Source organism: Cebus imitator, unplaced genomic scaffold (genome assembly GCF_001604975.1).
Source record: "Cebus imitator isolate Cc_AM_T3 unplaced genomic scaffold, Cebus_imitator-1.0 Scaffold149, whole genome shotgun sequence".
Taxonomy (NCBI): Eukaryota; Metazoa; Chordata; class Mammalia; order Primates; family Cebidae; genus Cebus; species Cebus imitator.
Window position 1 is genome coordinate 1,049,740 of NW_016107464.1, and position 11,443 is coordinate 1,061,182.

At 48.6% G+C, this 11,443-nt stretch overlaps 1 protein-coding gene across 5 annotated transcripts; it reads right to left on the reverse strand.

Moving 5' to 3' along the window:
- Window positions 1-3: 3 nt before the first annotated feature.
- LOC108314214 lies at window positions 4-1,502 on the reverse strand. Of its 5 annotated transcripts, none has more exons than XM_017543016.2 (4): window positions 1,006-1,502; window positions 581-648; window positions 286-345; window positions 4-162 (listed from the first exon to the last, which is right to left on the reverse strand). In XM_017543016.2, exons 1-4 carry the CDS (start codon window positions 1,102-1,104, stop codon window positions 6-8), a joined length of 384 nt encoding a protein of 127 aa, XP_017398505.1. In that variant the 5' UTR covers window positions 1,105-1,502; the 3' UTR covers window positions 4-5. The 5 variants fall into 5 exon arrangements, with proteins under 5 accessions (XP_017398505.1, XP_017398504.1, XP_017398501.1 ...); XM_017543015.2 differs by having other exon boundaries at window positions 1,000-1,502; XM_017543012.2 differs by having other exon boundaries at window positions 928-1,036.
- Window positions 1,503-11,443: the final 9,941 nt, after the last annotated feature.

An 11,443-nucleotide genomic window follows, 5' to 3' on the forward strand; every position in this document is an offset into this window, starting at 1 on the left:
TCGGTTTAAATCTTTAATGCACTGGCTGGCTGGGCAGCGGCGGCGGGGCTGCGGTGGGGGAGGCCACGACCCGAGCGCTGGGGAGCAGGGCCCAGGCCGCTGGACAGACAGCTCATCAGGCCTCGCAGAGGCTCCAGCTTCTGCTCCCCGGGGTGCGCCGAGCTGTGGGGCGACCCGACACTGGCATGAGGCGGGGCGGGAGCTACCGGATTCCCCCCGATGGGTCCTCAGAGACTGAGCCTCGTCCATGCCCGGGGCGGGTTCGCGGTATCGCAGCCCCCTCACCTCCGCTCCCTCCGCCACATGCGCAGCCAGGGGAAAAAGTAGAAACAGCCCCAGTAGATCCTGCAAAGAAAGGGCAGAGCCGGGCCGGGCGGGGCGGGGCGGAGCTGACCCCACAGACTCCGCCCTGCGATGTCTCGCCCTCGAGGAAGGCTCCGCCCCGCCCCTAAAAGCGGCTCTGTTCGCAGCCCACGCCCCTCAGAGGCTCGTCCCGCCCACCCATCGCCCCCGCAGAACTCCACCCTCCCCCACCCCGGAGCCTCCTGGTTCCTCCTCCGCAGAACCCGCCTCCACTCACTCCTCCTCCGCCTCCAGCGCCACCTCGTATCTCCTCATTCCCGACATGTCCTGGGCTCCGAACGTCTCCTGGGAAGTGGCATGATTGAATCAGGGATTCCCTAGCCCCAGGTCCCCTTCTCCGTCATGCTCAGGACGAGGCTGCCCGGTTCTCAGGTAATCTGAGGCTGATGCCCCCGGGAAGCCTCAGTTGCCACCGCGGAACAGGGTGGGCTTGGAGATTTGGGAAGCACTAGAAGTTAAGGGGTGAGGAGGCCGGTCATCTCCGGGTCCTGGGCGAGAGGTTTGCCGGTCATGGGGCTGGGAGATTTGGGGCCCTGGGTGAGGATTTTCAGAGGCTGGGGTCACCTGGAGGGGGGGCTGAGAGGGGTCAGCGCAGCCTAAACTCCCGCCCTCCCTGGCTCCACCCCGGAAACGGATCGTTACCATTACGTCACAGGGATGCCGTTGCGCACTAGGCTTGCCTGTCCCCCGGAAGGGGTGGGGTCTGCATGTCTCAGAGAGGAGGCGGAGTCGAAACGTCATCCTAAGGGGTGAGGTCAGGGGCGGAGTCAGTTGATTAAGATGCAGGCAAAGGACCGCCTTTTATAGGTGTGGAGTCAGGTTTTGGAGCTCCACCTTGGGAGGCCGAGGCTTCTGCACCAGGCATCAAGAAAAGAGGGTTGGAACACAGTCCAGTACTGTTTCCCCAATTCCCATGCCTCCTCTACCCCTCCCTGGCTTCTGCCCTGCCAAGTGCCTCTCTTGCCTGCCTCCCTGCCCTTGTATGACGCTGGGCTGAGGAGGAAGAGGTCCTTAGAGAGAGTCCAGTCCAGAAAAGGCCAGGCTACGGAAATACCTGGCTGAGTGGCCTCGGTTAAGTCACCGAATGGCCACTGAATGGACCATTGCCCCTCCTCTCTGGCCTGAGACCTATCTTCCTGTGATTTTTTTTTTTTTTTCCTCCTACAGTCATTCAGTCAACAAATATTTGCTGAATGACCACCTGTGTGTCAGGCACTGTGCTGGGCATGGGGAGATAGCAGTAAAGGAGAGAGGTGACCAGGCGCGGTGGCTCACACCTGTAATCCCAGCACTTTGGGAGGCTGAGGTGGGCCGATCATGAGGTCCCATCTCTACTGAAAATACAAAAATTAGCTGGGCATGTGGCATGCGCCTGCAGTCCCAGCTACTCAGGAGGCTGAGGCAGGAGAATCGCTTTAACCTGGGAGGTGGAGGTTGCAGTGAGTGGAGATTGCAGCACTGCACTCCAGCCTGGTGACAGAGCGAGACTCCGTCTCAAAAAAAAAAAGGAAGAAGAAGAAAGAAGAAAGAGGAAGGGTAGAGTTGGGAGGATCAAAAGAGAACAGTCAGATCCTTACAATAAATGGAGCAGGCTGGCTGGAGGAAGTAGAAGGTGCTGTACCAGAGCCAAGAAAGGGCAATTAACCCAGTGTGGGAGGTTGGAAGTAGCCACCCCCAGACCTCTGACATCCCAGCCAAGGCCCAATACTGAACCATAGTTTGTTTGAGGAAGGGGAAAGACAGTCTTGGGGCTGGGCTGACTGTATAGAAAGGAGTGATCAGAAATAAGTAGAGTGAAAGTTTCCTCTGGTTGAAATGTGAGGAATGGATACTCCTTTATCTCCCCCATCCCACCCTCTTTCTCCCTCTCATACTTGTCTTCCCCTGTCTGAGCCACATACAGACAGCAGACAGAGAGATCCATGGGTGCCAGGTGGTTTTATCGGACACAGTGCAGTCTGGGAGTTGGGAAGCTGTGCTCTCACCATATTCACCCTTTCACTCACATTCACACTCACGTTGACACTCCAGGCCTGGCTGGGTCAGGTCTGGTGCTGAGGAGCTGGAAGCCTGGTCTCCCTTCTGGTGCTTGGTTCCCCAGGCCAGGGCTCTCTCTGGCACTGTCATGGGCTAACTGCTGTGGCTCTTGCTTTAGGAAAGGAAAGAAAGGAAGTGCCATGGGCTGGAATCTTAGACAGGGGCTCAGAGGGGACAGACAGCACTGGGGAGGGCCAGGCTTGCCTTGGTAGAGATTTTCTGCAGTCTCCAGATTGTGCAATCCATCCAGGACTGGTCTAGAGGGTGCCTCTCAGTGTGGTGAATCTGGAGTCAGAGAGAATGGAGCCCTAGAACTCAGCTTCCCAAGAGGTCCTGTTGTGAGGGGCACATGCTAGGGACCACATCTGGGACCCCGTTTTAGGGACTTCCTTGTGGGAGGGATTGGGCAAGGAGAAGTGAAGGAATTGAGATGGTGAATGGAGACCTGAATGATGGAGGAAGTGATTAGGAGGGGAGGAGACTGGACATTCCTCACCCCTCACTCATAGGACAAAGTGCCCCACAGCCATCCCTAAAGAGGAGGTAGCAAAAGGCACCAAAAATGTCCCCAGGAATTGGGTGTTGGTTTACTAAGAGGCAGAGCCCTCATAGTTGTTGGCATCACCCAGAGCTAGGGGGTGAGTATTAGCTTTAGGGCTTAAGATGGAAAGGCTTAAGACGACTGAACTTGGGATATCTGTGTCCAGTGCCTGCTACAGCTTTAGTGTTGCCCTCTCCTCCACCCACATTCACTGTTCTCTTCTTCCTCTGGGAAGTCCAGGCTTGAGAGACAGAGCCTATAAAGAGAAAAGCAGCCAGAGGCTCCAGGACCCATCCAAGCACTGATACATATAGGAACAGCTGGGGTACAGGCACATCCACATCACCCAGGTGCATACACAGGAGACAGGAGTACCCACACAACACAGGCACACACATAGACTGCAAAGGAATACATACAATGAACAGGTATACCCATGTCACACAGGACATATAGTCACTACGGGGCCTCACCCATTTGGCATATGTGCAGTCTCAGGTTCATACTTGGACCTGGATGTTGACGCTGTGAAAGGAGTATAAATCTCAGGACCCCCAAATCACTAAGGTAAGGGGAAAGTCAAGCTGAGAATTGTGTCAGGCAAACCTGCCTCCCATTTTATTCCTGAGAGATAGCTACAAAGGTAAAAAAGCTACATATCTGGCTGGTGGCTCACACTTGTAATCCCAGCACTTTAGGAGGCCAGGGCGGGCAGATCATGAGGTCAGGAGTTTGAGACCAAGCCTGACCAACACAGCGAAACCCCGTCTCTACTAAAAATACAAAAAAATTAGCTGGGTTTGGTGGTGGGCACCTGTAATCCTGGCAACTTGGGAACTGAGGCAGGAGAATCATTTGAACCTGGGAGGCGGTGGTTGCAGTGAGCTGAGATTGTGCCATTGCATTCCAGCCTGGGCAGCAGAGCTAGACTGTCTCAAAAAAAAAAAATAAAAATAAAAATAAAAAAAGAAAAAAAAGCTACAAGGAAATTCCTTGTGGGCTTCAAGATCTTTACCTTAAAACAGTTGTGTCGAATTTCACCCTGGCAATGTAAACTGATAGCTTATCTTCACAGGTGCAGGACGAAGGACAGAACTCAAAGTCATCCCTCTCCTTGCCTGAGACAAATGCATATCTAATTGCTTTTTCTGTCCCATTGTTTATGCAAAAATGCAGATCCACTGAGCCAGACTATGGCATTGGTGTGACTATTCCTTTACTCCCCCTTCCATGTAAATTGTGTATTCAATGAAAGGCTGATCAAAGGCCCAAAAGAATGCAACCTTTGTTTCTTATCTTTCTGTGACCTGGAAGCCCCCACTTTGAGTTGTCCTGCCTTTCCAGACCGAACCAGTGTACATCTTACACATATTGATGGATGTCTTATGCCTCCCTAAAATGTATAAAACCAAGCTGTGCCCCAACCATCTTTGGCACGTGTTGTCAGAACCTCTTGAGGCTGTGTCATGTCATGGGTGTGTGCTCAACCTTGGCAATATAAACTTTCTTAATTGATTGAGACCTGTCTCAGATACTTTTGAGGTCACAACATGAATTCAGTTTCCTTTACAGACTCCCTGAGACCTGCATGTTGATCTTCCCCAAAATTTCCTAGTTTATATCCAGCAGAACACTGATATTTGGAGCAAAACTCTGCTTTATTACCTATATGTATCCAACTGTCCATCCATCCATCCATCCACCTGTCCCATCCATTTATTTCTCTGATCATCTTTCAGTGCCAAGACACTAAAGGCAATTAGCCCTGTTTCACTTGCCAACTTCAATTCTGAAGCTGAGTCTGGATCAGGGATTGGTAAACTTTCTGTAAATGTCCAAATAGTAAAAAAAAAAAAAAAAAAAAAAAAAAAAAAAATGTGTGTATATATATATATATATATATATATATTTTGAGATAGAGTCTTTCTCTGTTGCCTAGGCTGGAGTGCGTGGCATGATCTCAGCTCACTGCAACCTCTGCCTTCTGGGTTCAAGTGATTCTCCTGCTTCAGACTCCTGAGTTTCTGGGATTACAAGTGTCCACCACCACACCTGGCTAATTTTTGTATTTTTAGTACAGTTGGGGTTTCACCATGTTGGTCAGGCTGGTCTCAAACTCCTGACCTCGTGATCCGCCCACCTCGGCCTCTCAAAGTGCTGGAATTACAGGTGTGAGCCACCACACCTGGCCAGACAGTAAATATTTTAAATTTTGTGGGCCATCCAGTCTTTGTAGGAACTACTCAGCTTTGCTATTTTAGCACACAAGCAGCCATAGATATAGTTAAATGAATAAGCATGGCTGTATTCCAATAAAACTCTATTTACAGAAACAGGTGTGGCAGACTGCATTTGGCCTATGGGCCAGAATTTGCCAATTCTAGTCTAGATCAATGGGGAAGAGATATTATGTTCTATTATCGGGAACATGAACAGGGAGTGCCTTTGTGTTTGTACTATGATTATAGGCTTAAACGATTGTAGGGTATTCTTGATGTATGTGAATGATTGGCTTTGTGATTGATTATGTGCCTGTGTATGTATGTGTGTGGCTACAGACATATGTAGGTGGGTAAGGGTGTCAGCATTATGTATTTGTATATGGTGGGTTTGGTTTTTTTTTTTTTGAGACAGGGTCTCGCTTTGTCACTCAGACTGGAGTGCAGTGGCATGATCTTGGCCCACTGCAACCACCACCGGACTGAAGCTAACCTCCCACCTCCCAGGTAGCTGGGACTACAGATGCATGCCACCACACCCTACTAATTTTTTGTATTTATAGTAGAGATGGGGTTTCTCCATGTTGCCAGGCTGGTTTCAAACTCATGGGCTCAAGTGATCTGTCTGTCTCGGTCTCCCAAGGTGCTAGGAGTACAGGTCGGAGCCACCGCACTGGGCGTGTTTGTTTTCTGGCTGCACTTTCAATCCATCTCTTTGAGGTTCTCAATCTACAGGTCCTGCAGGGGGCGTCCAGTGCCCAGGGAAAAGGGGATACAGGGCTCCTGGCCTGAACTCTCAACCTCATGGGGCCTGCAGAGGGCGTCTAGCATACAGGCAAACTAAAGTGTGTGGCTCCTGGCCTGTGGAAGTGGGGATCTGGCCTAAGTGGGCTGTCATGTCTTGTTCCAGAAAGGGGCTGGAAATGAGCAAGAAATCAAATTACTCAACTTCTGAAAGTCCCTGATCCTGGAAGGGGTCTGCTTCACTTCCTATCCTTCTGCAAATCCTCTACCCATGTCTGGAGGGTCTCAGTCCAGCTGGAGGGGCAGAGCTTGGCTGTGCAGTCCCAGAGTGTGGGTGGAACATTGTACAGAACTTCTGGAGGCGATGGGATATCAGGATAGGGGGAAGTCTTGAGAAACAGCACACACCCCTTCCCTGCCTCCTACCCCCTGGAGCTTGACATATTGCAACTGCCAGGGTTTTCTCAGTACTTCTCTCCTCGATTCCCTGCAATTTGGGCCACTCTGAACCTCAGGATGCCTGGGCCTGGGCTGCCTGAAGGAGGGAGCTTTGCAAAAAGAACCTTGAGGATGAGTGGGGATGGAGAAAAGACATTTCAGATAGAATTAACAGCAAGCACAAAGGCTCAGAGGAGGGACATAAGAGTTTGTGGTTAATCCCAACGTAGGTGGGGCAGAAAAGGGCTAGTGGTGGGAGAGGCTATAAGTGTGTGGGAGGTGGAGTGGGAGAGTTATTTCTGGTCATATATAATTTTGAAAGATTCCTGAGGAAAGAGCCATGGGGATGGCCTAGCCCAGATGCTGCAACTGCCCCAAGGAAGGAAGCTGAAGTCAGGGCTGGGCTATAGTAGCAGGGATGAGGAAGCGGCACAGATACCAGAGACATTAAAGAGGTAGAAGTTGGGCTGCGCACAGTGGCACACGCCTGTAATCTCAGCACTTCGGGAGGCCAAGGCGGGTGGATCACTTGAGTCCGGGAGTTCAAGACTAGCCTGGGCAAAATGGCGAAACTACATGTCTACAAAAAATACAAAAGTTTGCTGGACGTGGTGGCTGGCACCTGTATTCCCAGCTTCTCAGGAGGCTGAGGTGGGAGGATCTCTTGAGCCTGGGAGGTTCAGGCTGAGGTGAGCTGTGATTGTGCCATTGCACTCCAGTCTGGCCCATAGAGTGAGAGCCTGGAAGAGCCAGGGATGGTGTACAGATCTACTTCTGGGTGCCAACTGCCTATTTGGGATTTCCTCTTGGCTTTCTTATAGATACTATATTGGGCTGTTTTTTGCATTGCTCTAAAGAAATACCTGAAACTGGGTAATTTATAAGAAAAAGGGTTTGGTTGGCTCACAGTTCTGCAGGCAATACAGGAAGCATAACATTGGCATCTGTTTCTGAGGTGGCCTTAGGAAGCTTATAATCATGGCAGAAGGGAAGGGGGAGCAGGTGTCTCAGATGGCAGGAGCAGGAGCAGGAGAGAAAGGAGCAAGAGGGAGGTGCCACACGCTTTTAAACAGCCAGATCGCATGAGAACTCACTCATTTTTTGGGAGGACAGCACCAAGGGGTGGTGCTAAGCCATCTATGAGAAATTCATTCCCATGATCCAATCACCTCCCACCAGGCCCCACTTCCAATACTGAGGATAACAATTCAACATGAGATTTGGGCAGGGACCAATATCTAAACTATATCAGATACCTTATTCCAAAATCAAACTCTTGATTGTCTTCTCCCCAGTCATCCATCTCAGAAAAAGAAGCCACTGTCCCTTCAGGGGCTCAGGTCTGAAGCCTGTGTCATTCCCGGTTTTTCCCTTGCCCTTATGTCTCAAATATAATCCATTAGCTCAGCCTCTCATTCTACTTGTAAGTCTGTCTAGGATTCCTCCTCTTCTCTATTCTGTCTGCCACCACCTGGGTTAGGCCAGCCTCATCCCTTTTCTAGACTACTGGAAAAACCCTCTGACTTCCCCATTCTTCTTTGTATAATTCATTTTCCAGACTGTTGATAGGGTCTTTGTAAACTGTTAATGAGATTATGTTACTCCTCAGCTTAAATATTTTATAGCACATATAGAATAACGTCCTCACTCCTTCCTGTGGCCTGCAAAGACTTGGGTCATATAACTCCAGCCTCCTGGTCCTACCTCACCTTAGGCCATCTCCTCCTCATCCATTGTCCTTTGGCCACACTGGTCTTTTCTCCTTGAATGGCTGGCTTCTTCTCTTTTAGGTGTCTTGATGGTTAATACTGAATGTCAACTTGATTGGATTGAAGGATACAAAGTATCCATCCTGGGTGCCTCCGTGAGGGTGTTGCCAAAGGAGATTAACATTTGAGTCAGTGGGCTGGGAAAGGCAGACCCACCATTAATGTGAGTGGGCACAATCCAATCAGCTGCCAGTGATATAAGCAGGCAGAAAAATGTGAAAAGAGAGACTGGCCTAGGCTTCCAGCCTATACCTTTCTTCCGTGCTGGATGCTTTCTGCCCTTGAACGTCACACTCCAAGTTCTTCAGTTTTGGTACTTGGACTGGCTCTCCTTGCTCCTCAGCCTGCAGACAGCCTACTGTGGGACCTTGTGATCCTGTGAGTTAATTTAATACTTAACAAACTCCCATTTATATATATCTTTCCTTCTTTTCTTTTTTTTTTTTTTTGAGTTGGAGTCTTGCTCTGTTGCCTAGGCTAGAGTGCATTGACATGATCTCGGCTCACCTTTCTCTCAGTCTGCACCTACAGCCTTATGGAGAGCTCCTGATGACCATTGATTCATAAGCCAATTTTTGAGCTAAGTGTATATGATTCTGCACAATTTTCTTGAACTAGCTCGGGGTGGATCACTATAGCATTAAGGCCCCATTCAGGGTGATCCTGAAAGACAGAGGAAGCTGAGACCACTATCTGGCTTGGGCTTCTCATACCACAGGGTGAATGGGGAGTTACTCCATCGGTAGGGGAAGTTGATTCTGACTATCCAGGGGAAATAGGCTGTAGTTACATGATGAGGTCATGAAGGTGTATAAAGTCACCTCTGTAATTTCAGGGTGATGATGCCTGATGATGCCTTGGTTAAATTCAGTGGTCAACGTTAATGGAAGACCACTGTAATCTTAGGCAGGACCACCAGGGGCTAGTGTCCCTTGGGTGTGAAGGTTCAGGTACCTTAGTGGGCATAGAATATCAACCAGTGAGGGCTGGCTGGAGGTTAAGAGACCTTCAAGTGAGTCACAGGGGAAGTATGGTACAGAATTCTGATTCCTGCCCCCTGACGTGCATGCCCTGTGTAATCTCTTCACCTTGAAGTGATGAAGTGATCCTTTTGTGAATATGACGGTATGTAACTTGAGTGATTATATTTGTATGTGGCAAAGATGAAGGGCTTTTGCAGATGAAGTGAAGGTTCCTAACCAGTTGACTTTGAGTTTTTCAAAAGGAAGATCACTGTTGGTAGGCCTGGCCTAACCAGGTAAACCTTTAAAAAAATGTATAGGGGTAAGAGACAAGAAGCAACAGAGCAACAGCAGGCCGGGCATGGTGGCTCATGCCTGTAATCCCAGCATTTTGGGAGGCCCAGGTGGGTGGATCATCTGAGGCTGGGAGTTCAAGACCTGCTTGATCAACATGGAGAAACCTTGTCTCTACTAAAAATACAAAATGAGCTGGGTGTGGTGGCATATGCCTGTAATCCTAGCTACTCAAGAGGCTGAGGCAGGAGAATCACTTGAACCTGGGAGGTAGGGTTGCAGTGAGCCAAGATTGTGCCATTGCACTCCAGCCTGGGCAGCAAGAGTGAAACTCTGTCTCAAAAAACAAACAAACAAAAAAACTAGGGGAGGAAAACATGTCACCCCAATTATCTTGGATTTAGAATCAGATGTTGCTATGGAAAGAATTGTGTCCCCCTCTGAATAACGTAAGGTTACGTCCTAACTCTAAATGTGACTGTATCTGAAGATGGAGTATTTAGGAGGTAATTAAGGTTAAATGAGGCTGGGTGTGGTGGCTCATGCCTGTAAACCCAGCCTTTTGGGAGACTGAGACGGGTGGATCACCTGATATCAGAAAACCAGCCTGGCCAACATGGTGAAACTCCATCTCTACTAAAAATACAAAAATTAGCTGGGCATGGTGGCATGTGCCTGTAGTCACAGCTACTCAGGAGGCTGAGGCAGGAGAATTGCTTGAACATGGGAGGCAGAGGTTGCAGCGAGCCAAGATGGTGCCACTACACTCCAGGTTGGGTGACAAAGTGAGACTCCATCTCAAAAAAAAAAAAAAAAAAAGTCAAATGAGATCATAATTTGATAGGAGTATAGCCTTAGAAGAAGAGGAGGGGATCTCTCTTTGTCTCACTTTTTCACATAGTAAGAAGGTGGCTGGCTGGTTGCAAGCCACAAACAAAGCCCTCACCAGAAAGTGACTATCTTGACACTTTCTTTTTGAGGCAGGATCTTGCTCTGTTGCCCAGCATGGAGGGCAGTGTCATGATCATGGCTCACTGTAGCCTCGACCTCCCAGGCTCGAAAGATCCTCCCAGCTCAGCCTCCCAAGTAGCTGCAAGTAGCTGGGACTGCAGGCACTTGCCACCATACCCAGCTAATTTTTTTCTATTATTATTATTATTATCATTATTATTATTATTTTGTAGAGCCATTGCCCAGGCTGGTCTCAAATTCCTGGGCTGAAATTATTCTCCTGCTTCGGCCTCCCAAAGTGCAGGGACTTCAGTCATAAGCCACTGCTCCTGGCCCATCTTGGTACTTTGGATCGTGGACTTCAAACTTTCGGAACTGTGAGAAAATAAATTTCTGTTGTTTAAGCTATGCTGTCTATGGTTTTTTGTTATGACAGCCTGAACTAAGATGGATGTGGTAATTTCTAAGGCTCTGAATTGTCTGTCTTTGGGGAGAGGTGAATTTTTTGGTTGCATAAACAAAGGTGATATTATGTTAGGCGATACTCTTAATTTTCTAAGAAGTCTACGGTTTGGGAAGAAGGGTGTATGTTGATCTTGGCTAGCCATAGTGTGGACTATAGAGATATTATTATTATTTTCATTGCCCACTAAGCTAGTGCCTCTCTGTGTTTGAAAAATTTCCTATTATATTATTCTTGGTTACTGGTAGACTTTGCTTTCCATCACAGAATCCCCAAAGATCCCCAAAGATTTCCCAGCCCCCTCTATGCTAGGATTTGGACACATGACCTAGGCTGTGCTAATCATAATCACCTTCAAGAACTGTGAGCAGGAAACTAGTAGTGATGTGAAGGAGTGGGGTTGTTAGAGAATCTGTTTTTTGGTGGTAGTAGGGGTGGTGGTGAAAATGATGTCTATTTTACAGGGGCAGCTGTAGCTATGATTCCAGAGGTGGCATCTGGCAGGCTGACCTCCTAATACTGGTGAGGCTTGGGGCAACAGTACAAATGAAGGCCAACTATCTAAATATTTAAAAGGTAAAAAGCAAGCTAACAAGTCATCAGATAAAAAAATGTGTCTGTCTTCCTTACCTTGAAAAATATACTTTTTTTTTTTTTTTTTT

What these genes read in the sequence shown, in the direction of transcription:
- LOC108314214 (XM_017543015.2), bottom strand. Translation starts at nt 1,104, where the DNA reads ATGACGTTTCGACTCCGCCTCCTCTCTGAGACATGCAGACCCCACCCC. An exon ending in CCTGTGACGTAATGGTAACG is followed by an intron (nt 649 to 999) that starts ATCCGTTTCCGG and finishes GCCACTTCCCAG; the next exon opens with GAGACGTTCGGAGCCCAGGA. An exon ending in ATGTGGCGGAGGGAGCGGAG is followed by an intron (nt 163 to 285) that starts GTGAGGGGGCTG and finishes GTCGCCCCACAG; the next exon opens with CTCGGCGCACCCCGGGGAGC.